This window comes from Podarcis vaucheri (assembly GCF_965113315.1).
Source record: "Podarcis vaucheri genome assembly, chromosome: 6".
Lineage (NCBI taxonomy): Eukaryota > Metazoa > Chordata > Lepidosauria > Squamata > Lacertidae > Podarcis > Podarcis vaucheri.
Window position 1 is genome coordinate 100,667,237 of NC_138764.1, and position 26,449 is coordinate 100,693,685.

Consider the following 26,449-nt stretch of genomic DNA (forward strand, 5'->3'; position numbering starts at 1 on the left):
CTAAATTAGGTCCATTAATTTCAATAGATCTACTTGGCATAAAAGCTGGTTGATCAACCACCCATTATGTCTCTGACTACCAAATACTAGGAATAAATTATTGGGCAAGTCCACCACCAGCCATCTACTTGGGGGGAAATGAGAGCAGCATTATGGATCAGATCCAATATTCTTTTCCCACAGTGGCCAACTAGATGCCTATGGGAAGTCCACAAACAGGTACAATGACACTCTCCCAGCAACTGTTAGTTAGAGGCATGCTGTCTCTGCCAGTTTATACAGCCATCATAGCTAGTAGTCATTGATAGCATTGATCCGGCTTTCCAAGCCATCCAACAGTTCCTTGGCTGTGATCCACCAAGACAGCGGTCGCCACGAGTTCCTAAGAGTCGACAACGCAGCACTTTGGATTCCCTGTTTTCACGCCCATAATGAACCTGAAACATTTGTTCTTTCCACATTAAGACACTTGAATTGGTTTAATTGACTAAATGCTTCATCTCGGGTTTCCATCAGGAAACCTGCCTGGAATCCACATTGCAATATGAAAGGATAATTAGATTTAAGCAGCCCTCGGCTGTATGCTTGTCCTTAGGTACTTGCTAGGCATAAGTACAGCAGCTGCTGCAGTTTATTGTACAGGGAGTACATGGAGCGGTTGTGGGGAGGGGAGTGAACTCATCTCTTCATTTTTCATCCCTTCAGTCGTCACTGATCGAACGGATGCTTTGCATCTCAATGATGTCCCTTGATTTCATTCTAGCCATGCCCGTCCGTGGCTTCTGCTGCTGCTGCATTGCGAAAAAACCTCCCTGGGTACATTAATCAAAGTGATTAATATTTATCATCGCAGACTCTCAGGTTGCTCACTAGAGAGATTTTGCAGATGAAGTGAGGGTGCACTTTATATATATATATTAAAAACAAACAAACGCAAAAGAGATTGCATTCTCCAAGTAGGTTTTTATCCTGTATCCATGCACCCATCCACTGAAGGCTGCATGAAGAGATCCTTCTGGATCCCCCTTGCTCGAGGCAGAAATGAACGGTGCAAGGTGCACCATCGTGTTCTCATGAACATTTTGGGGAAATTGTTCCCTCTCAACGCCATTCTGGCCTGTAGCTCCAATGAAGCTTGATTTTTAGAGCACATAGGAAATCCCCAGGCAACGCTTTCTCAATTGATTCCCTGCCTGATGATCTGTTGAAGTCACTCAAGCTGTACATAGTGGTGAAATGTTCCTTGCCCACGTTTTGGCATTGCCTCGTTCGTTTCAAAGCAAATTGTCTCTCTCTCTGTATCCGTGCAAGCGAAGTCTACAGGACCTGTAGCCTTACAGAATCCAAGAGGCATAACCAAATGCAGCCTTTAGAGAGAAAGAAGAGTGTCAATCTGAGGTCACTTTTCTATATCATGGTGAAATTGGTGCTCTCATACGTTCTTCCTCCTGGCTGCCTGTGGGCCAAAACACTTGTACTTCAAAGAGCTGTTATCTGAGTCAACTCCGACGTGGGGGTCGTCGGGCTTTGCTGGCTGACAGGTACCATGGGGATTTCCACGCCTAGTCATGCGGGGTTGTTAGTCCCATCTGAGTTCTTGCAGGCATAAGCCACATCCTTGGCAATACTGCACATGCGGTTGGACATCTGCAACTCCTTCCTGAAGGCAGACGGGAAGCAGAACTTCTTGAAGCAGGTCTTAAAGTTCTCGTCCAAGAAAGCGTAGAGCACTGGGTTGAGGCAGCTGTTGGTGTAGCCCAGGGCGGTGCAAAAGTACAAGATGGCCAGCTTGAACTCGTTGTCAGCCTTGGCCCCAAGGCACCGGACCAGGACGAAGATGTGGACGGGGGTCCAGCAGATGATGAAAACGGCCACCACCACCAGGACCAGACGAGCAATGCGACGGAGGTTCCTGTCCTTCTCCTTTGATCCGGAGAGAACGCGGACGTTCTTCAGGCGCCTGATCATGAGGCTGTAGCAAATGGTGATCACCATGACGGGGATCATAAAGGAGAAGAGGAATATGCAGATACCAAATATTGGATCCCAATAATTCACAGGCTCGGGGAGTCTGATCAGGCAGTCGATCTCTGCAGAGGCAAAAAAAAGCAAAGAAAGGGTTTTGGCATGAAAAGAAAGTTTGTTATAGGGAGAGAGATTCAAAACACACTGTGACAATAGGGGCATTTATAATCTTGGGGTGGAAGAGTATTACAATCTGCAATGTTACCATCCGAGTGTAAAGAACTGAATCTACTAGGAGTTCTTTGGGGTCTCAGCTTTCAGTGTGAGGATGTCTGTCCAGATAAAGGGAAGTAATATTACACCTCTCTTCTGCCTTGGTCAGACCATACATGGAGTCCTGTGGCCATTTTGTGGACACCACAATTTAAGGAGGATATTGACAAGCTAGAATGTGTGCAGAGGAGGGTGACCAAGGTGACCAAGCCTTATGAGGAATGGTTGAGGGAGTTGGGTATGTTTGTGTAATGGGAATTGGGGTTGCTTGTGCGTAAACTGCAAACTGCTCCAAACTGGTCATATAGCTAAACCTTTCCCTGGTTTGACAGCCCTTACAACGTGACTGTCTTAGTCACTGGCAGAATCAGTGAGTGGGTGTCTCCTAAATTTCCTCCAACATAGAAATTCTTTGACACCAAGTCTCCTCCTAGATTCTCTGCGCAGACGCCTTCTGTGCAGCGTGGGCGTGCCAAGCGGAGGTCCTGTGCTCTCTCCGCTGATTTCACTGGAAGAGTCTCGGAGCCTCCCCTCCGCAGTACTCTCAGCCTCCCCTTTCTCCCTGGTGTCCCCTGGATTTCCTTCCCCAGCGGAAGCTCTCTCTCTCTCCTTGCTAGTTCCCTCCCCTGCATCATTGGAGCGTCTTACCTCTCCTCTTGCCTCTGATGGCAGTTCCCTGACAGTTTGGCCTGGAAAAGAGGAGACTGAGAGGAGATATGATAGCCATCTTCAAATACCTCAAGGGCTGTCACATGGAAGATGAAGCAAGCTTGTTTCCTCCTGCTCTGGAGAATTCACCCAAATCAATAGATTTAGTCAGAAAGGAGATTCTGACTAAACATCAGGAAGAACTTTCTGACAGGAAGAGCTATTCAACAGTGAAACGGACTCCCTCAGAAGGTAATGGACTCTTCTTCCTTGGAGGTTTTTAAGCAGAGGTTGGACGGGCATCTGCCACAGAAGCTTTAGCTGATATTTCCAGTATGTTTCCAAGCACAATTCAAAGTGTTGGTGCTGACCTTTAAAGCCCTAAACGGCCTCAGTCCAGTATACTTGAAGGAGCATCTCCACCCCCATCGTTCAGCCTGGACACTGAGGTCCAGTGCCGAGGGCCTTCTGGCAGTTCCCTTGCTGTGAGAAGCCAAGTTACAGGGAACCAAGCAGAGGGCCTTCTCGGTAGTGGCGCCCGCCCTGTGGAACGCCCTCCCACCAGATGTCAAAGAGAAAAACAACTACCAGATTTTTAGAAGACATCTGAAGGCAGCCCTGTTTAGGGAAGCTTTTAATGTTTAATAGGTTATTGTATTTTAATAGTCTGTTGGAAGCTGCCCCGAGTGGCTGGAGAAACCCAGCCAGATGGGCAGGGTATAAATAAATTACTTTTATTATTATTCCTGCATTGCAGGGCATTGGATTAGATGACCCTTGGCATCCCTTCCAACTCTACAATTCTATTATTCTAATGTCTGACAGCCAGTGGTTAGAGTGCTGGACCAGTACCTAGGAGACCAGTGTTGAAAATCCCCAACTCTCCCTTGAAGTTGCCTTATACCAAGTTCAAGGGTATAAGCCCATCTAGCTCAGTATTCCTCACACCGACTGGTGACAGTTCTCCATGGTTTCAGGCAGGAGTTTCTGAAGATGCCAGGGATCGGAACTGGGACCTTCTGCATGCAAAGCAGAACCTCTTCCTTTGAACTATTGTCTTCCCCCACAACCCCAAGCGACTCTCAGCAGTTCCATAATATGGCTGACATCCACCAAATCTGGAACATGTGCCGTAAAAGACACTGGATAATCACTGTTGTAGTGGTTCTTGGCCAGTCACTTTCTCTCACTTTAACTTACTTCGCAGGGTTGTTGAGAGAACAAAAGGGGAGAGGGGAAGAAAGCTGCATACAGTGGTGCCCTGCAAGACTAATGCCTCGCAAGACGGAAAACTCGCTAGACGAAAGAGTTTTCGGTTTTGGAGGTGCTTCACAAAACGAATTTCCTATGGGCTTGCTTCGCAATACAATGATGTCTTGCGAGTTCCTGCTGGTTTTTTTTCCTCCCCCCCTTTTTCTAAGCGGCTAATCCGCTTATCAGCTGATCCAATCAGCAGATAAGCCACTAAAAGCCGCTAATAGCGCTAATCCGCTAATCCGTCAATGGGCTTGCTTCGCAAGACAAAAAAACCGCTATACGAAGAGAATCACAGAATGGATTCTTTTCGTCTTGCGAGGCAGCACTGTATTCCACGCTGAGCTCCATGGAGGAATGCTGGGATATAACAATAACAATAGCAATAATAACAATAACAATAATACCCCACCCATCCGACTGGGTTGCCCCAGTTACTCTGGGCAGCTTCCAACATAGTAAAAGGTAAAGGTAAAGGTACCCCTGCCCATACGGGCCAGTCGTGACCGACTCTGGGGTTGCGCGCTCATCTCACTTAAGAGGCCGGGAGCCAGCGCTGTCCGGAGACACTTCCGGGTCACATGGCCAGCGTGACGAAGCTGCTCTGGCGAGCCAGCACCAGCGCTATAAAGCGGTACCCGCTATAAAGCAGTACCTATTTATCTACTTGCACTTAGGGGTGCTTTCGAACTGCTAGGTGGGCAGGAGCTGGGACCGAAAGACGGGAGCTCACCCCGCCGCGGGGATTTGAACCGCTGACCATACGATCAGCAAGTCCTAGGCACTGAGGTTTTACCCATAGTGCCACCCGTGTCCCTTCCAACATAGTACAGTATACAAAAACACCACCACCACCACCACAACAACAACAACAACAACAACAACAACAACAACAACAACACAATTAAACGCCACACATTAAAATCATCGCAATCCAGGGCTGCCTTCAGATGTCTGTGGAAGGATATGAATGTTACTAATAATTTTTAGGGAGCTAGGTAGACACACAGGCACACCCAGGGATGAAATTTAGCCAATGAGCAGCAAGAGGACTAATCCACAGGCAAGTGGAACATCTGATGTTTTAGGCTTCACAAGCGCTTGAACAAGTCTTCCCTTCCACCTTAATTCCCCAAATTGTTCTGGGAGCTCAGGCGATATGTCATGGGTGGCATTAAAACCCCAGGCAAGCCCATGTAAGCTCAAGATTACTCAGAGTTATTTCACACTTGGCAAGCAGTCAGGAACGGAAACATGGGCCCCTCGAGTCTTACTAGTGAGCCCGGAAGATTCTTTTGGTTTTGTAACTTGTTGTCATGCCCAGAATTGGGAGGGGGTGCTGGCTGGCTGGGTTGGAATTACGTCTCTTTGCTAAATTTGCTGACAGGTGGACTAATAACTTCACGGCGCTCTGCTTCGGGCTTCTTCCGAGGATGCCGTGCTTTGCATAGAGATTTCCACTGCTGCATTTAAAGAGCGATTCCAGCTCCATGCATCTGAAGCAAAGCTGAAATGGATTTTTACCATCTCCAAGCAAAATGCCCCCCAGACAATGCCAAGGTGTGGGGCAGCCGCCCCCAACTTGATGCCCTCCAGAATTTCAGGATTACAGGTCCCAGCAGTCCCAGTCATCTGCACTGGATAGAGATGATGGGAGTTGTAGTCCAAAACATCTGGAAGGGACCAGGTTGGAGGAGGCTGATATATGGAAATGTACCTGGGATGAATGTACCAGGTGGGGGAGAAATTCAGTTTGCTTTGCATTTGAATGCCAAGCCCCCTATTTTGCAGTTCCCGAAACAAACACATGAGCTGAAACACATTTATCTTTCAAAATTAGCCCTTTTCGAAATAATGGGATTCAGTTCTCCAGCTGAATAACACGAACTGAAATGTGCCTATATTTATGGAAAATACGAAGAAAAATGCTTTCTAGGGAAACGTGTTTGCAAACAAAAGGTGTATATCCACAGAAATTCACATGAATTTTCATGATAACTCACCCTAGACGCAAGCTTAAATGGAATTGTTTAAGACTGGCAAAATGATAAACTGAGAGAAAATGAAATTGGCAGATTCATCCATCATCCTAGATGAACAGGTGGTTGTTGCTCATCCCTAGACATTCATAGTCTTTCCTGACCTTTCCCTTCCAGCCTGTTAGGCATTGCTTTTAAGCATCGCCATTTAAAACAAAACACAAAATTAATTATACAGTGACGGAATTGATCCAAAATTCAGTTGACGCAAACAAAAACAAACAAAAACCCTAACACTGCATGATAACATTGGAAGACTGGGGAAGTTCTCTGCTAAGACATTTCAGCTTGAAGAATTGGAGGGTGGCAGGGCTTCCCCCAAGTTTGCCTGACGCTGCTTTCATTCCCTGATTTGCAGATCTATAGTTATCATTCTGTTGTGGCCATTGGGTCTATTGTCAGTCTCTGCCTCCGATTCTTTAATCTCTTTCAATGTCTGGCTCATAAGATCAAGCCTCTTTGTGACTGTTTGGTGGTCTTCCTGAGGGAGATTCCTAAAGGAGCTGAGAAAATCCTCTTCCAAAGGATTTACAGAGTGCCCAGATTCCTGAAGATGATTGTCTAGAGGAATCGGCTGTTCCTTTTGGCTCACCTGGTTATTCTGATGCTGGGTATGATCCTGCGAATTCAACTCAGGCCGTGTCTGTTTCCTCCCCACCTGTCAAGTTTTTTTGCAATGTCATTACTTGGGGTTCCAGGCTTTGGTTTTGTGGGCCCCTCTGAAGCACCAGTCCTCATCTTACATAAGGGTGCAACAATAGAATTGCAAAATACCCAGGCTGGAAAAACTCCTCTGCTTGACAATCTGAATTTCAGCTTGTGAATCAGTGAGGGCAGTCTAGTAGAGGGAAAAGTTTACATAATTTTTTTGGATTTGGCTTGTGGTATTCAAGGGTTCAGTCCCAACTAAGTCGATCTCTGTAAGTCCAATGTGATTTGCAGTTGTGCCAGGACTCTTGCCAAAGGCTGGCAGCTGGCAGCTGAGATTTTTATTTTCCCCAAATGCCCCCTAGATCGAGGCCATGATATTTATGTATGGCAGCAGGGAGGCAGGAGCTGGACCTCAAAAAATTGCCCAAACGCCCCACTACCATCACACACACCTTTGAAGATTGCAAAATGGGGGAGGGGGCATTTTGATCCAAATGCACACATACACACACCTTCTCAGTGATATGCATTGCAAAATTGGATGGAGGCATTTTGCCGTGTGTGTGTGTGTGTGTGTGTGTGTGTGTGTGTGTGTGTGTAGTGAGTGGTATATATCTTGCCGGCAGCTGATTCTACATAGTGAATCACTACAAAAATATATTGCTGCACCTAAGTTTACCAGCCAACCCCATCAGAACCATTTTACAACAAAGTAATATTTATCTACAGATAGATGAATTTGAATTGTTTGTATAGTCTGAAAAGCAAAGCTGAAAATCACAGAAGGTTGAGGAAACAATGAAAGAAAGGAATGCCCTTTCTTGTGACTTTCTTATCTTCAAAGCACTCCAGAAAGTACCTATATAGCTACGAGTGCATCATCTTTTATTATTTCTGGTAGATTTCTCATTCCTTGGGTAGTAAGTCATTCATTTAGCTCAAACACCAATAAATTAAGGAATATCCAGGTAATGAGAATTAGTCTTTGAACCACAGCTGAACAGTTTTTGGCAATTTGGTGCCTTCTGGATGTTCTGGATTTTAATTCCCATCAGCCCAGTCAACATGGCCAATGGTCAAGGATGATGGGTATTGTAGTCCAGATCATCTGGAAATGATGTTCTAGTCTTTTTTCCCAGCCCATTATTGAGTGGTTTGTACCACCTTGCATTTCCGAATGACCCCAGCATGAAAACGTACCTTTGTCAAACCTGCTGCACGCTGGGTCTATATTTTTAGCAGGTTGGCAAAGGCTGGCATAAGTTAAAGGTCCATGTGGCAGTTATGCATTTTAGGAAAACATTGGGGAGCATTCAACTGCATTTTACTCAGAGTAGAGCTGTTGAAACTGATGAACCAAAGTTGGATTGAATCCAACTTGTTTTTCTACCAGTGCAATCCTAGCCATGTCTACTCATGCGTAAGTCCCCTTGAATCCAATGAGGCTTACTCCTGGGGAAAGTAGTGTTTAGGTTGCAGCCTAAATGAAGAAGAAGGTTTATAGATTTTAATAAAAAGGTAAAGGTAAAGGACCCCTGGCAGTTAAGTCCAGTCGCAGACGACTCTGGAGTTGCGGTGCTCATCTCGCTTTACAGGCCAAGGGAGCTGGCATTTGTCCACAGACAAGTTTCCGGGTCATGCGGCCAGCATAACTAAGCCGCTTCTGGTGCAACGGAACACCGAAACCAGAGCAGCACATGGAAATGCCGTTTACCTTCCCGCCAGAGAGGTACCTACTTATCTACTTGCACTTTGACGTGCTTTCGTTGGCAGGAGCTGGGACCGAACAATGGGAGCTCACCCCGTCAAAGGGATTCGAACCACCAACCTACCAATCGGCAAGCCCAAGAGGCTCAGTGGTTTAGACCACAGTGCCACCCGCCACCCCATAGATTTTAACAATTACCTTTTAAAACAGACAGCCCATCTTGCATTCTTAACATATTTCATTTCACTCACCGTCGTTTTCATTCTCGGTCGATCCCATCACCATCACAGGAATACCAAAGACAGAGGCCAAAGCCCAAATGCAGACGTTGACGACTTTCGCCTTGTGGGGTGTGCGGATATCCAGGGCCTTGATGGGGTGGCAGATGGCAATATATCGGTCCACGCTCATCATCGTCAGCGTGAAGGTACTGGTGAACATGTTGTAGTAGTCGATGGAGATGGCAATCTTGCAGAGAGCGTTTCCAAACGGCCAGGAACCTAGGAAGGTATCGGTGCCTTGGAAAGGTAAAGTTATCAGGCACAAGGTATCAGCCAGGGCCAGGTTAAAGATGTAGATGTTGGTCGCCGTCTTCATCTTGGTGAACCTAGTGCAAGGAAGATGCAAAAATGAACAGCTGAACAGGTCTGATTTTCAGTGCGACATTTTAAAACTCTACTTTAAAAAAAAAATCTTGTTTCAAGGAATTGCAAAACCATTGCATTATGTATTGGCCAAGTTCAATACATAGAATCATGGAATTGTAGAGTTGGAAGGGACCCCAAGAGTCATCTAGTCCAATCCTGGCCCTAGGCTTTGAACCACTGACCTTCTGGCTAACAGCCAGATACACTGACCCACTGCACCACCTGGAGAGTAATTTGCTAAGCTCCCGCTGCCTTTTAAAATCCAACAGCCTCCACAATTAGGAATGCTGGAAGCAAAATCTGTTTCAGATTGTTGCAAACAGATTCCAACTAGGATGGGTTGGGAGAGCAGCAGAGACACATTCTCGGTTCATTATCAAACTATTAGACACCCAGAGAGATCTTACTTAGCTCCAGTGGAAATTTCCATGTTCCTTTCACACATGCAGAGCCATTTTCCATTTCAATGTACAATTAAATAATTATACTTAACCATGTCCACGTCCCGATTTTAAAGTATTATACTTTCCTTTTAGGTATTCTCCACAACTGTGCTAATTTGCCATTGTTCAACGATACCTGAAAAATGTCTTTCAAGCTTAAGTATTTAAAGATTTATTTGTTTGTTTTAAGATGCAGGGATTTCAGGATTACACTGTCTACGATCGCAAATGCTCTCATTCCTCTTCAGCTTCCTGATGGTGGTTTAGGCGTGCAGCTACCAGATGAATCTAGATGTGCATGTTGCTAAAATAGTGCAAGCACACAGCCAGTTATTTACTATTAAGTTAATCTTTATCCTTGTTGGGAGAAACAGCTAAAAATATTTCCGTGTGTGTGTGTGTGTGTGTGAAGGGAAAGGGCTCATTGATTCCAGAATAAGGAATGATCACTGCATCCATATATTTAAGCACAGAGGACTGCATGAGTCATCAGGCAAAAAAACTCGCTCGGTAGATGTGTTGGTCCAGAGAAAAGAGCATGTATATAGTTCAGTGACAGAGGACATGTTTTGCACGTAGAAGGTTCCAAATCCAATCCCCAGCAACTCCAATTAAGAAGATTTCGTGTGGCAGGGTTGAGCCAACTGGGCTGAGTCACCATGGCAGGTCTGCCACCACCGCATGACGTATGGAGACTGCGGGAAGTGCCCCCCTGCTGCCAGAACCAAATCCTCCACCATTGGGTCCCATTGCTGCTGCTAAAGCAACAGCCAGCAGGGACTGGAGCTGTGGACTCCATGCCTAAACTAGCTGACTTTGCCATTTTAATTCAGAGGAAAGCCATAGCTCAGTGGTGCAGAATCTGCTTTGCATGCAGCAGGTTCCGGGTTCAATCCCCAGCACCCCCAGGTCAAGTGAGGAACAAGCTCTGCCAGAAACCCTGGAGAGCTTCTGCCAATCAGGGTAGGCAATACTGATGTTAGGGACTGGCTGGATGAGGAAGAGTACTGGGTAACGCCTGCCCAAGAGCCCCCCCATGGATGGCACAGAAGACAATGGCTTAGACCCCGAGTCGTGGTGGTGGGTGTCAGGGGTCCAAGGTTCCCAGCTTCATAACACAGTAAGTGTAGGCAATTAAAAAGGCTGATTTATTGCAAAAACAGATAGCTCCAAATGGCTCCGACAAAGCCTCCAGCATCATTACTCAAGATGACCCTCCTGAAGACTCCTTCCGGTGTCCATCGAAGATATTGAACTTACGACTTTTACATCTCTTGTTTTGCTTTCTATCTAGCAGTCGTCCCATTCACCAACTCTTCGGACTTAGTGGGTCAGCTCCAACCTCTTCCTGTTCTGAGAGGCTGAGTCTATTTATGCCTTTTTGTGCTTCCTGTGAGCTTCTTCTGTGTTCTAGCCTGCTCTCAGCTCCTGCCTTATCAGCCTGCCCGTCAAGGTTAGGAAGAGCTGAAGTCTGCAGCTGCCGGCTCTCCTTTGCCTGACTAACATCTAAGTCTCTCTGTTCCTAGCTGCTTTCTGCAGTTGGCTTCAAACCTTCGCTTGCAACTGGCTCATTCCTGACAGTGGGACACTGGGGAGCAGTCTGGGGAAAGGATGAGCTGGGAGGTGCTAGAAGCTGGGGGGGTAGAGCGATCTAGGTGGGTCAGATGAAGGAGGCCCTTCCAGGACAGGTGTAGAGGCAAAGAGTCACAGTGTGAGTGCAGACTCAGACAGAAAGGAGTCAGAGGTTGCCATTGCAAGAAGAAGAGGAGGAGGAGGAGTAGTTTGGATTTGATATCCCGCTTTATCACTACCCAAAGGAGTCTCAAAGCAGCTAACATTCTCCTTTCCCTTCCTTCCCCACAACAAACACTCTGTGAGGCTGAGAGACTTCAAAGACGTGTGACTAGCCCAAGGTCACCCAGCAGCTGCAGGTGGAGGAGCGGAGATGCGAACCCAGTTCACCAGATTACGAGACTACCGCTCTTAACCACTACACCACGCTGGCTCTCAGAGTCCCAGTACTGCTGGTTTTTCTCACCCTTTGACACTTTGCTCAAGGAGAGTCCTGCACGTTGCTAAGCAATGGGCCAGACAGGCCCAGAGGAGGGGCCCCGCCCCCTTGAGGCAGCATTTTCTGTTTGGGACGGATCCAGAGTGAGAGCCTAGAAGGGGAAGACAGGCCCAGTGGTCAGTCTCAGCAATGTCTCCAGTTGAATAAGATGAGCCAGAGGAACTCTGCTGTCGTTACTTTCTGTGTATAGAAGCTAATTGAATTTCGTGCCTTGTTTCCTGCCCTGTGGATGGCCTGTGCTTGCCTGACAGCTCCTTGACAACTGAGCTAGGTGCGCCCCATGTTCCTAATGGATCCCCAGCTTCTTAATTACGCCAGCCCTATGTACATCAGGTCCAGCATATTTGTTTTTTTGTTTTTTTAAATGATATTTATTAATATTTCACAAGCAATAAAAACAAAATCCAACATTTAAACGTTTAAACAATTAAACTACAAAAACAAAACAAATAAAAATACACAGTAGAAAACAGTTGATAAAAGAAAGGTAGAAAGAAAGGGGAAAAAAATAAAAGATGGAAAGTAAGAAGAGAAAAGGCCACAAAACAAAGCTAAAAATGAATTAATATTTTCAAATCTTACGTTTTCTTCACTAATTTCTTGACCTCACACCTCCCATTTTGTATTCCAATTCAGATATTAAATTCAGCAAATCCTTACCCTCTAGCATTTTATCCTTACTCCATATATTAACCTATTATTATAAATATCCATTTCCAATTATCATTCCCTATTTACATTTTCTTAAGCATCTCTTTACCAGTACCACTTATTTTCCATCAGGCGTCATTTCAACATTCCTTAATTTTACAGTGCTTCTGCAGGTAATCTTTAAACTTCTTCCAATCTTCCTCCACCGACTCTTCTCCCTGGTCACGGATTCTGCCGGTCATCTCTGCAGGTCCAGCATATTTGAAGCAGTTGGGCCAATAAGGTCAGGCACACTGCCTGGTGCTGGAATCAGTGTTATTGCCAAACTACCACATCACCACTGCCAGGTGAGCAGGCACACTAACTGGCTGCCCGCAGAAGAACGTGTCTCAGTGGGGTGGCCCATTGATGGCATGGCTCACTGGGGATCGAGGCCATGCACCTGAACTCCCCACCACTGCTCTCTTAACGATGAGGATGCATAATTATCCTTGATTATCCTGACATTTGCATAGCCTCTGTGTAAGTGTGACACGAAGCCAGAGTAGGTGTGAAAAAGACAGCATTGTGTGGAAGAAAAGGACTTCAGCAGGTGTTGCTTTCATGACAACCTGCACCTGGTGAAATGCCATCTTTTGCATCTTCTTTTGCATGTAAGCCCTGTGACCAGACAGCAAAATAAAAAAAAAATGAGAATCACTGCACCAGCACTGAATCTCGTTGCAGCAAAATCCCAGAGGCCAAGAACTGAGAAGTCCAACTTTATCCAGCACCTGTCACCCTATCCATGTAACTGATATACAAATTGTGTTGATTACACGCAACTAAAATATACCAATTAGCATCAGCTTGCTTGCTTCTGATATTCTTTAGATGCGCCATTCATTGCAGAACATGTTGTCTGTGCTTGATCTAAATAAACAAGCGAGGCTTTTTGCACCAGTCCATCCAGATATGGGCAAGCTAATCTAGGTTTCTCTCGCTTTATCACCAGCCGTCAACACGTATTTGAAAGCTGAATAGGCTGACCTGTAATGGCTCACAGAGCTAAATGGTTTGACCATGTCTCAACATCGGTTTGGGCGTCATAAGGCAGCTCTCTCTTAATTGCAAAGCAGAATGGAAGGGATTTTTTTTCCCTCGGTGGTGAAGGAGATTGTGAAGTTTTAGGGCAGCTGGTGAGTAGTTTTATCCTTTTTCATTAAATGTATGTACAGCCCTTCATCTGAAGACCACAGGGTGGTTTACAGTACAGAAACAAAAAAATACATAACGCTACCACCAACAACAAAAAGCACCGTATTTTTCGCACCATAGGGCGCACCGGACCATAGGGCGCACCCAGTTTTTAGGGGGGGGGGAATCAAGGAAAAAAATATTTTCCCCCCCAGCCCCAAAGAGCAGCGTACAGGCTGCACACAACCTCTCCCTGCCAGAGGGGTTGCGCGCAGCTATGGAACAAGCCAAGGCAGCGAGTGGGATGGATCCCGCTTGCTGTTTTGGCTTCCCCTTTAGCCCCGTGCAGCCTCTCCTTGCCGGGAGACGCTGCGCAGGGCTAAAGAAGCCATAGCCCCGTGCAGCCTCTCCCTGCCGGAGGGGTTGCGCGCGGCTATGGCACAAGCCTGCATTCGCTCTATAGGACGCACACACATTTCCCCTCAATTTTTGGAGAGGAAAAACTGTGTCCAATAGAGCGAAAAATACGGTATATGCTTTGATAGCTAGAGATGTGAAGAGATGTAAAAACTGAATAGAAATGAAAAGGATATTCTTAGAAGCAGTGCTTTTTCTGGGGGGGATACAGGGGTACACATACCCTCAAACATTTTGAGAATCTTTGTACTTTTGTCCATTTACTGTATTTATTTTCCCCGATTTGAACTATAAAAGGGTGGTTTTCTTGAGTCAAAATGAGAGTGCCCCGAGGGGGGAGCAGTGGTTAGAAGAATCTACTTAGGCGGCATTAAGAATGGGCCAACACATGTTGTTTGTTTGAGAATTGATCTGCTCAATTTTGCAGCCCCTTGGCTCTGCACCTTGTGGGGGGGGAACTGCCCGTACCACCCTAAATCTGGCGTTCCCACCTGAATCCACCGTTGGACGTCTTTTGCAGAAGGAGTTTGCCTCTTCCCTGACTTGTGGATGTATGCTTCATTGCCCTGTCGATACTCCTATATATAGCACGGCTTTTGATTACTCTGCACGAAGACATCGACTCAGTGCTAATTACATTTGCATTTGACTTGCTCCAGTTGCCCGTTGCAACTATGTGTCTGTGCATAAGGACTGAGATGCAAAGAAAAATGAAAGGCATGGGAGTGCTTTGATGGGCTTCTGATAATGTATTTGCCTTGCACTCAAATTTAATTTAATTTTATCCCTCCTATGTGCAGCGAATTTCTTTTTGGTCATCATTAGAGATCAGATTATTGGAAGAATATTAACTTCATTTGTCTCTGTTTTCCTGCTGCCCACTTCCCTCCTCCGCTGCCTGTTTTCCTTGGAGGTCAGTTAATATGGAGGCAAGAAAACCATTCTTCCTAAAGAGGAACGGGGCCATGGCCCAGTGTTCTCTGCCACCTTGGTGGGGCATGAACACAATCATGATTACACTAAATACTTTGTAGACCAGAAACCCCACACCAGGGGCAGCAGGTCCCAGTTTGCCACCTGAGACGAACTAGAAAAGTGGGTTAAACCACAGAGCCTAGGACTTGCCGATCAGAAGGTCGGCGGTTCGAATCCCCGTGACGGGGTGAGCTCCCGTTGCTCGGTCCCTGCTCCTGCCAACCTAGCAGTTCGAAAGCACATCAAAGTGCAAGTAGATAAATAGGTACCACTCTGGCGGGAAGGTAAACGGCATTTCCGTGTGCTGCTCTGGTTTGCCAGAAGCGGCTTAGTCATGCTGGCCACATGACCCGGAAGCTGTACGCCGGCTCCCTCGGCCAATAAAGCGAGATGAGCGCTGCAACCCCAGAGTCGGGCACAACTGCACCTAATGGTCAGGGGTCCCTTTACCTTTACCTTTACCCTCATCCCAATGGATGCTTCCCTTGCCTGTGTCATGTGGTAGAGCCCATGAAGCAGTGGAGACAGTGGTTCTGGTGAGATTTTAGTGAGATACCCCAGTGGGGTAGATATATATTTATAGGACCCACCCTGCTTTTGTAATTGTTAGGTTGTTTTTAACTGTTTTAATACAGTGGTACCTTGGTTCTCAAACTTAATCTGTTCCAGAAGTCCATTCCAAAACCAAAGCATTCCAAAACCAAGGCGTGCTTTCGCACAGAAAGTAATGCAAAGGGGATTAATCCATTCCAGCAATTTAACAAGAATTTTACTATCTAACAATAATTTTACTATCTAACAAGAACATCGATCCATAAAATGAAAGCAATAAACAACGTACTGCAGTCACACAGTCAATCCATCAGTAGCTAAACTGGGTTCCACACAGTCACAAAAACAAAACAAAAAAGCCGCAAGAAAAGCAAAGTAAATAGAAAAAACTGACAGACCTCAGTGTAACACTCAAAACAGAAGTGGGGCACTCAAATCGGAAGCGTAACACTCAAAACGGAGCATGTTCAGCTTCTGAAAAAAGTTCACAAACCAGAACACTTACTTCCGGTTTTGCAGTGTTTGGGTTCCAAGTTGTTTGAGGACCAAGGTATTTGAGAACTGAGGTACCACTGTATTGTGCTCTAATGTTGTAATCCACCTTGGGACCTTAGGGTGAAGGGCAGGCAAAAAAATAAATAAATGAACTTTGCAATGAAAGGGTTGGGAACAGGGGAGGACTTTGGCCTTTCAAATTTCCGTGGCACCCTGGCCAGAATCTGATCACTGTCACCCCGGCTCTCGCCTTCAATTCAATTCACTATGTCATAGTTACGACACCCTGCAGTGCCCCCAAAGAATTGATGCCCAGTGCAACGGATCCAGACGTGCTGCCCTAAATCCGCCTCTGTTGGGAGCATAGCTGTCAACTTTTCCCTTTTCTTGCGAGGAATCCTATTTGGAATAAGGGAGTTTCCCTTAAAAAAAGGGCAAAGTTGACAGCTATGGTTGGGAGGCATGGGAAACTCCATTTCTCACATTTCCCATTGCACCCAGACTCTAAAGATGGGGCTCACTGCTCCCTTTTTCAGTCCTCCCTGCTGCAGCCCCTCTTCTTTGCCCTGGCAAATTCAGGGAAATTAATGAGGAGGATTATCACAGAGGTCCAACAAGCCTTGGTGGTACTGCCATTCTCTGAAGAAACCTCACTGGATATTTAAAGCTACCCTATTGTTTTTCAGTCTGGTGTGCTTTGAGTCGGACCAGGCATACATGAGCCTAAGTATCTCCACGGAGGGCAAAGCGAGAAAACCTTTTGCGAATGTGTTCCGTTTGATTCTAAACGCACGCAGGGCTGAGAAAGGCGAGTGGCGAGAGAGACGCAAACAATCACACAGCTACCCAGCACGTCATTGCAGAATAATTTTGAGCAATGCTTCTCAGCAGGAGCATTCATCAGCCGGCGAGCTGCTTTTATTGCTGCTCTCAAATAAGGATATTAAATGGAAGGCAGGGAGAGGAGAACGAAGCCAACAGATTTGGAAATGCAGACGAATGGATGGACGGGCTGATTTGGAGATAAAATGCACACACATACACACATCTGAAATTTACCCTCTCGGTTTAAGAAAGCATGTAAGGTTCTTGGAGAATGTAATCCCCCACAGTGCATAACTACAGACAAGTCTCAGGATATTTTTTTTATTTTTAAGAACCCTCCCAGGAGGCTAAATGATGAGAAGAAGGAAAGACAGAAGACTGAGAGAACCACCTGCTACCAAAGGAAGATTAACAGGTAGAACAGGGATCCCGAGTGCTTCCATTTAATTACTTCTCAGAAGTATGAATTGTGCGGATGATTGACTGGGCTATTAAAAATAGACATCTTCTTAGCCAAAGAAGAAGAAGAAGTAATATGAAGGAATGGGCAAAACTGTCAGTTTCAATTTCGCATTTTCTCCATCTTATATTCAGTTCCCTACATCTCCGCATCAGTTAGAGATTGGAAAGGGGGGGAAATCCTCTCAAAAATATGCCGGCATTTGAATGCACTTTTCTCTTGCAGCCAGTTTGCCTTCAGATACGTTTTGCAATGTCTCCTTCACTCGTCCTGATTACAGATGGGTAGCCGTGTTGGTCTGCCATAGTCAAAATAAAAAAATTCCTTCCTGTAGCACCTTAAAGACCAACTAAGTTAGTTCTTGGTATAAGCTTTCGTGTGCATGCACACTTCTTCAGTGTATCTGAAGAAGTGTGCATGCACACGAAAGCTTATACCAAGAACTAACTTAGTTGGTCTTTAAGGTGCTACAGGAAGGAATTTTTTTATTTTGACTCGTCCTGATTGTATGTTTATTTTATTTTAATAATAATAATTAATAATAATAATAACACCAACAACAATAATAAACTTTTATTTGTATCCTGCCCTCCCCAGCTGAAACCGGGCTCAGGGAGGCTAACATCAAATATAGAACATTGGTATAAAATGGACCAATAATTAAATTACCTCCTAAAAACAAATCAGGATCAAATTAAAATCTAATTAGGTGGCTTTCTGCAGGATTAGAGTTCCGCATGGATTTTATTTTATTTTATTTTATTTTATTTTTAAAAAACTCTAAAATACCCCCCTCCCAAATTGCTTTGGGGCTGAATCTGGGGTGGGTCAGGGGGTCCCTGGGTGGTCCCAGAGAAAGTTAGCCTGATACAGGAGCACCATATTGAGGCTATGGGATGGATAGAGAGGAGCTGTGCACAGACCTAGTAATCACTCATTCAACTGATTGCACCAAAGGTTGCCTTTATTGCAGTGTTTTGTCACGCAAGCACGGTGGTAAGATAGGAGAGGAGAGGAGGAAAGACACAAATGAACTGATGGAACCCAACGCTGCAGTGAGCTGGTTTAGCATAGATAGTGGTTAGAGCGTCGGATGACAACATGGGAAACCAGAGTTCAAAACCCAATTTGGCCATGAAGATCACTGGGTGACCTCAGGACACCAAACTGGGAGTTGTAGCTAATGCCACAGAAGATAGAATTGGGATTTAAGACGAGTTTAACAGATTGGAGAACTGGGCCCAAACTAACAAAATTAATTTCAGTAGGGACAAGTGTGAGGTTCTGCACAAATATAAGACACCAGGCTTACTAGCAGTACATGTGAAAAGGACCATAAGCTGAACATGAGTCAACAATGTGATGCAGGAGCAAAAAGAAGCTACAGTGGTACCTCGGGTTAAGTACTTAATTCATTCTGGAGGTCCATACTTAACCTGAAACTGTTCTTAACCTGAAGCACCGCTTTAGCTAATGGGGCCTCCTGCTGCTGCCGCGCCGCCGGAGCACAATTTCTGTTCCCATCCTGAAGCAAAGTTCTTAACCTGAAGCACTGTTTCTGGGTTAGCGGAGTCTGTAACCTGAAACGTCTGTAACCTGAAGCGTATGTAACCTGAGGTACCACTGTAATGCTATTCTAGGCTGCATCAACAGCAGTATAGTATTCAAGATCAAGGGAAGTAACAGTACCACTCTATTCTGTCTTGGTCAGACCACACCTGGAATACTGTGTCCAGTTCTGGGGACCACAATTTAAGAAGGATGTTGACAAGCTGGAACGTGTGCGGAGGAGGGCAACCAAGATGATCAAAGGTCTGGAAACCAAGACTTAGGAGGAATGGTTGAAGGAGCTGGGTATGTTTGGGCTGGAAAAGAGGAGACTGAGAGGAGATCTGATAACTACTGTGGAAGAATGGTTCTTGAAATTAATGGATTTGGCTGAGATAGCAAAATTGATGTGTTTAATTAGAGAAAAATCATTGTTGACTTTTATTAATGATTGGAAACCACTTATGGACTTTTTGTGCAAAAAAAAAAAAGATAATGAGCTTGTGCTATCTGGGTTTGAAGACTGAAAAAAGGAGCAAGGAGCTTGCATAAGTCCAGAAAGCTGATAGACAGACAATTGGAAGTATTTTCTTTTTCTTCTCTTTCTTTCAGTTTTTATGTTAACTCTTGTATATCACTTTTTGTTACATTTTTCAAAGCTTTAATTTTTAAAAAATAGCATTCGAAAAGACGAGATGGAGAAGAGATATGACAGCCATCTTCCAATATGTAGAAGGCTGTCACATGGAAGATGGAGCAAACTAGTTTCTCCTGCTCCAAAGGTTACAACCCAAACCAATGGTTTCAAGTTACAAGAAAGGTGTTTCCGACTAAACATCTGGAGGAACTTTCTGACGGTAAGAGACGTTTGACAGTGGAACACTGTCTTAAGTGCTAATCCTCTTTCTATAAATCGCTTCTCAACTATCCTCTCCAATGCCTATAGAACCACACACACACACCCCCGCCTTAGAAGACAATTCCAGCTACGTCAGGCCAGGTACCCTGTTTTCACAGTGGCCAACCAGGTATCTGTGGGAAATGCACAAGAAAGACCTGAACACAACAGCTTTCTCCCCAGCAGCACTCTCCAGCAAAGGGTCTTCAGAAGACAACTCTGCCATTCGTTGGCCGTCATAAAACAGCAATGAGAATTTCAACGAGTAAATACAGTGGTACCTCGAGTTACATACGCTTCAGGTTAACCCAGAAATAATACCTTGGGTTAAGAACTTTGCTTCAGGATGAGAACAGAAATCATGCAGCAGCGGCGCGGCAGCAGCAGGAGGCCCCATTAGCTAAAGTGGTGCTTCAGGTTAAGAACAGTTTCAGGTTAAGAACGGCCCTCCGGAACAAATTAAGTACTTAACCCGAGGCACCACTTTAAATACATGATAAATTATCAATAACCTAATCAGCCGCTTTGCAAGAAAAGCGTTTGAAAAATAATGAGCACAAACTGATGCAGAAATGTGAAGAACCGAATTTAATTGGAAAAAGGAGAAACTGAGAGAGGTAAAGGTAAAGGTAAAAGAACCCTGGATGGTTAAGTCCAGTCAAAGGCGACTCTGGGGTTGCGGCGCTCATCTCACGTTCAGGCCAAAGGAGCCGGCGTTTGTCCACAGACAGTTTTCCGGGTCATGTGACCAACAGGACTAAACCACTACTGGTGCACGGAGGACTGTGATGAGTGCCAGAGCGCACAGAAACACCGTTTACCTTCCCGCCACAGCGTTACCTATTTATCTACTTGCACTGGTGTGCTTTCGAACTGCTAGGTTAGCAGGAGCTGGGACAGAGCAACAGGAGCTCACCCTGTCACGAGGATTCAAACTGCCGACCTTCTGATCAGCAAGCCCAAGAGGCTCAGTGGTTTAGACCACAGCGCCACCCGCATCCCGGACAGAAAACCAATGTTGACAGACATACCCGTCCCTAGGATGGCTTGGTCAGCTCATGACCCCCTGTGATACTTTCCTGTTACCCAGCCCCACCGGCATCCACACAACTGAGGAAAAGATCTGCTCTAGCTAAGGAGAGTCCATGCATGTTGATTGCGCCTGGTTCCAAACCACGAAGAAGATGGAGCAAGTATGTTTTCTGCTGCTCCAGAGGACCCAAACTAATGGATTCAAATTGCAAGAAAGGAGATTCCAACTAAACATTAGGAATAATGTTTTTTCTGGTAAGAACCAATGGAATAGACTCCCTTGGTGGACTCTCCTTCACTGAAGGTTGGCTGGCCTTCTGTTAAGGATTCTTCAGCTGCGATTCTCGCATTGCAGAAGGTTAGACCAGATGGCATTTGAGTTCCCTTCCAACTCTACAATTCTATGATTCTATGATTTTAATCATCTAACTTCACTGCCCAATGGTTGTGGCCCTAGTGGACTGAATTTAAGTTAGGGTTGAGTCCATTTGCAGGTGACCTAGGACCTCTCAGTAGAGTTGCCATATATATTTCAAAAAATTGTTGATGAGCTTTTTTTTTGCAGGAATACCTCAAAACGCCAAAAAAATCCAGACATATGGCAGCCCTACCACTCAGAGCCTGTGCTTTTATTTCCTACTTCTTCTCTGTCAGATGGGCAGCAGTGGGGCAGATGAGGTTTCCTTTCCTACTCATGAAAGTCTAATTCCACAAGGTGTAGAAAAACTGAATACTGAATTGGAAAATCCAGTTAGCCTAAAATAGAATGGGGGAAGATGTAAATAAGGTATGGGTGACATGATTGTATTATTATTTAACATAATTTATGTACTACTTGATTGTAATGAAACTCCTAAGCAGTTTACCAAAATAAAAAAAATGAAATGATCGATAAAACACAGTTTAAAAACAGGTATTTTAAATACAGGTAAGTAGCCATGTTGGTCAGCCGTAGTCGAAACAGAATAAAAAATTTCCTTCCAGTGTGCACAAAAGCTCATACCAATAACAAACTTAGTTGGTCTCAACCTAACAGTTCAAAAGCACGCCAAAGTGCAAGTAGATAAATAGGTACCGCTCCGGCGGGAAGGTAAACAGTGCTTCTGTGCGCTGCTCTGGTTTGCCAGAAGTGGCTTAGTCATGCTGGCCACATGACCTGGAAGCTGTACACCGGCTCCCTCGGCCAATAAGGCAAGATGAGCGCCGCAACCCCAGAGTCATCTGCGACTGTACCTAATGGTCAGGGGTCCCTTTACCTTTTTAAGGTGCTACTGGAAGGAGTTTTTTATTAAGTTTTTTAAAATCATCCAAAAGATAATTGAAGTCAACAACAGGATTATTATTTTTTAAAGTGTTTTAATCTCAACTTCTACAAGACTGTATAGGCTTAGGGGTCAGCAAACTTTTTCAGTAGGGGGCCGGTCCACTGTCCCTCAGACCTTTGGGGGGGCCAGACTATTTGGGGGGGGGCATGAACAAATTCCTATGCCCCACAAATAACCCAGAGATGCGTTTTAAATAAAAGCACACATTCTACTCATGTAAAAACACGCTGATTCCTGGACCGTCTGCAAGCCGGATTTAGAAGGTGATTGGGCCGGATCCGGCCCCCGGGTCTTAGTTTGCCTACCCATGGGCTTACCTAAACAAAAATCTTTGTCAGCAGGTGCCGAAAAGTGAATAATGAGCACACGCACCTGATTCAATAAGCAGGGAGTTCTATAGTAACACCTGAAACTGTGCCACTTCCACAGATAAAAGTGGTTGAGTATAGAATCATAGAATCATAGAATCATAGAGTTGGAAGAGACCACAAGGGCCATCGAGTCCAACCCCCTGCCAAGCAGGAAACACCATCAGAGCACTCCTGACATATGGTTGTCAAGCCTCTGCTTAAAGACCTCCAAAAGAGGAAACTCCACCACACTCCTTGGCAGCAAATTCCACTGTGAAACAGCTCTTACTGTCAGGAAGTTCTTCCTAATGTTTAGGTGGAATCTTCTTTCTTGTAGTTTGGATCCATTGCTCCGTGTCCGCTTCTCTGGAGCAGCAGAAAACAACCTTTAGCTAAGGAGATCCTTAGCTAAGGAGTAGCTAAGGAGATCCTTAGCTAAGGAGTAGCTAAGGAGATCCTTCAAACAAGCTGGTCTAAAGCGGTTATGCACTTCCTTTGCTAATAGTAACACTTTGAACTTGTCTTAGTAGCAAACCAGCAACCAGCTCAGATCTCTAACCCAACTCTGTTGAGAAAGCTCAGTCAGCAGACCATGAGACTCTTAATCTCAGGGTCGTGGGGTCGTGGGGTCGAGCCCCACGTTGGGCGAAAGATCCCTGCATTGCAGGAGGTCAAACTCGAAGACCCTCGTGGTCCCTTCCAACTCTTCAGTTCTTTGATTCTATGACTTACATACACACTGATGTCCAGCACACTTCTGGGCCTAATTCAAAGGAAAGCCCTAAATGACTTGGGACCAGGTGACCTGAAGGATCATCTCCTCCCACATGTAGCTGTCTGGATCCTGAGATTAACTTCAAAGGCCCTTTTCCAGGCTCCCCACCAAGTGAGGTACAACAGGTGTCTAAAGGAGAAAGGGCTCCTAAGTGGTGGCCCCTCGGTTATAGGAATGCCCTCCCCAAAGAGTCCCTCCTGGCACCTTATTTGTGGCCTTTTCAGCATCTTTTTAGATTGTGAACCTTTAAATCCACAGACGTTTAGATCTGGTGCCTGCTTTCGAAGATACTGTGCATTTCTCTATACCGTCTTACACCTTGCTGTAAAATGTTTACATTTAATGTTTCCCCTGGATTTGAGTACTATTTTATTGTACTGGGGTTGTCTAGAATTGTTTTATTGTTTGCAAGCTGCCCAGAGACCATTTTTTAATCAGGTGGCATATAAATAGTGATTAAAAAACTCAAATGAAGAATGCATTTTCAGTTCCTTCGGTACATTTATGCTTCCCCCGTTCCCAACATGGGAAAAAAACCACTGTCGGCCACCAGCACCCCACAGAAAACCCAGTCTTGAACTGACTGTGTATATATCTTTGCATCATGTTCCATTTTGCGCTCTGTGTTTTACCCATGCACAGGACATCATTGTATATATGCACAGCAAGAATTTTGAGGCAACGGTGTGTATAGTTGCATCAAGAGTCCCTTTTCTTTCTTTTTTGCAGTGTTTTAAGAATGCATCAGTAATGAAAATTTGATGCAATTGAAATGATGGAATGGACACCTGCAGCAAACTCCAGTTAAGAATTTTCTTCTTAAAGGTTTTTGTAATGGGCTGTGCACTATTGTGCCAACATATCATTACTAAGGGGGGGGGGGAACTAACCTGTTACATGAGGGTGACCATATGTTGATAGTACTTAAACATACATAATTGAAAATAGCAACAAGAGTATTTGAAAATGCAGCCGTGTGCGTGGAATAAGAAACCAAATCCAAGTTCATTCTCTTGTATATGATTGTAGCAGTGATGGCAATGTGAAAACATGGGTCCAAGCAGTTTTCCACTTGTCTTGGGTTTTCTAGGCATGTGTCTGAGCGGTTTTGCCTTTGCCCCACTGTGTCCCCCACCCACCCCCTAGAAATCCCACTATTTAGTATTAAGTGAGAGCAAGCATCAATACAGAGAAAACCTGGATGTTTGCTCTGATCCAGCAGTAAACGGGGAGTTTTCCTGGGGGGCAGGTTCTGGAGCAAGCTCTGGTTTAGCCCTGAGATAACACTATCTCATCCAGGGCCAGCCTATGACGCACATGCCTAAGCAGGGACTGGTACCCGAGTTTCCCATGTTCAGACAAAGCACCCCATCTCCCCACAATGATCACACCCTTGGGGACCCCACATTGGATCATTCCAAGCCATTCCGATGCAGACAAATTGGCCTTCCAGAAAGTCACTCCAACCTGCCTCGACCTTCTGCCCTGTTTTGCAGATCTAAGCCACTTGTGACTTAGTCCTCAGTTCAAATCCATGGCAAGCACCCTAATAAATGAAGAACCCATTTGCTTATGAGGAGGGCTTCAGCAAGCCACCCTTCTCTCATGCAGTCAGTCTCCATTTGCAATATGGATTTAATAACGCTGGCCTACTATGCAGGGTTGCTGTAAGGATTAGAAGGCGATGCTACTGGGTGGATTCTGGACAGTCTGCACACACCTCATAAAAGCGACTGCTTCAAGTTGATGGCCTAGAAAAACCTCCATTCTCTGCTAGGAGACAGCGAGAGAAAGGAATCTAGCACATGCTCAGAGAAACCCTTGCCTTTATTGCCGTTTCTCGAAGGCCAGAGAAGAGATCCTCAAAGGTAAGCGGCGATGAGCTCTCCGTCAAAGAGAGCCCTTCTCTGCACAGAAGGCTGTGCATTCCTGGGTTAACCCACCTGCATGCTTGGCTTACCTGATGATCACATACATGACGGAGCAGTTCCCCACCAGCCCCACGATGCAGACGATGGAGTAGACGATGACAATTGTGACCTTGATGCCCATGGGCAGGAAGCCATCTGCTGTCCCATTGTGGAACCACTCGCCCAAGCTGAGGTTCCAGAGGGACGAGTCGTTGACCAGCTTCCTCATATAGTAGACATCCTCCGCTTGGATGTGGAGGAGGGGGTCCATGCTGAATGCAGCAAGGTGGGAGCAGCGAAGCTCTGGAGGTGCAGAGAGGGTAGGGAGGAGACGACACAGGGTTAATCGCGATAACCCAGATTTCTGGCACAGGGGGCAAGATTATTTTGGCGTGAGGAGGGAATGCAGCAGCCCTGCAAAGGCGCTGCATGCGTGCTAATCACATCACGCCTTTCGAACCCGCTTGAAGAAGGAGGTCTGCCAGGGAGACTTTGAAAGGGACTTGCAGCAGGATTTAAGACAGCCGCCGCCGCCGCACGCCCCTTTGCACAAAGAAAGAGGCTGCAGACGGGCAAGACACCCGCCCCCCCTTTTCCGTGCATGCAGGGAATAATCCATCGCCTGCACTTGCTTTCTGCTGCAGAGAAACCTTCCCTTCAAAGTGCACCTCGCAACGCTGGCAGGTGAATGATCGCAGAATGCAAGGCTGTAGGGCTGAAAAGGGGGAGGGAGACTTTTCTTAAAAGCAATTATCTGGAAGAAAGCATCATGCACGGTTTTGTTGCGAAAGCTGCATCGAGTCCGGTCCCCCGAACCCCAAGAAAAAAGAACCCAACACCAGGTTAACTGCAAAGGACACCTTCTCGCTTACCTTGGGGAACACGTCTTCTTTCCTGGAACGCAGGTCTTTGGGGATGGGTGTCTTTGCTTTTCAGCAGCGCCGTGGCCCAGGCATGACGTCCCCTGGAAAGGAGTTGAGCGAGACAAAGCCGACCTAAAAGAGAGAGAACTCCCTCTCTCTCTCTCTCTCCTCCCTCTCTTTCTCGCAGGCTGCTTTCCCCCCACGGCTCTGAGGAGCTGAGGCTTCAGCAGCGATCTGGATGTGATGCGGAAGAAAAATCCAACTTGGAGAGGGGGTGGGGAAGGGGAGCGGGTTATGCCAAGAAGCGCAACACACACACACACACTCCGAGGTTTCTAACCTAAGTGGGAGTGGAGGAAGGGAGCTGGCGGGGGAGAGAGAGCAGACTTGCTTTGGAGGGAAGGCAGGTCCAGCCACTGGGGCGGGCGAGATACTCGTTCCAACGCAGACCTGTCTGGCTTGCTGTTGGGGAGAGGAGAATCGGAGGAGAGAGGCTTC

The 26,449-nt window shown here is 45.8% G+C and overlaps 1 protein-coding gene across 1 annotated transcript; it reads right to left on the bottom strand.

Moving 5' to 3' along the window:
• Positions 1-310: 310 nt before the first annotated feature.
• On the bottom strand, positions 311-26,449 carry OPRL1 (opioid related nociceptin receptor 1). Its single transcript, XM_082226362.1, has 4 exons — positions 25,961-26,449; positions 25,139-25,391; positions 8,790-9,145; positions 311-2,090 (listed from the first exon to the last, which is right to left on the bottom strand). The coding sequence occupies exons 2-4, from the start codon at positions 25,357-25,359 to the stop codon at positions 1,567-1,569; spliced, it is 1,101 nt and encodes a 366-aa protein (XP_082082488.1). The 5' UTR covers positions 25,360-25,391; positions 25,961-26,449; the 3' UTR covers positions 311-1,566.

What these genes read in the sequence shown, in the direction of transcription:
- OPRL1 (XM_082226362.1), bottom strand. Translation starts at nt 25,359, where the DNA reads ATGGACCCCCTCCTCCACATCCAAGCGGAGGATGTCTACTATATGAGG. An exon ending in GTCATGTATGTGATCATCAG is followed by an intron (nt 9,146 to 25,138) that starts GTAAGCCAAGCA and finishes TCCTTGCACTAG; the next exon opens with GTTCACCAAGATGAAGACGG. An exon ending in GACCGAGAATGAAAACGACG is followed by an intron (nt 2,091 to 8,789) that starts GTGAGTGAAATG and finishes TTGCCTCTGCAG; the next exon opens with AGATCGACTGCCTGATCAGA.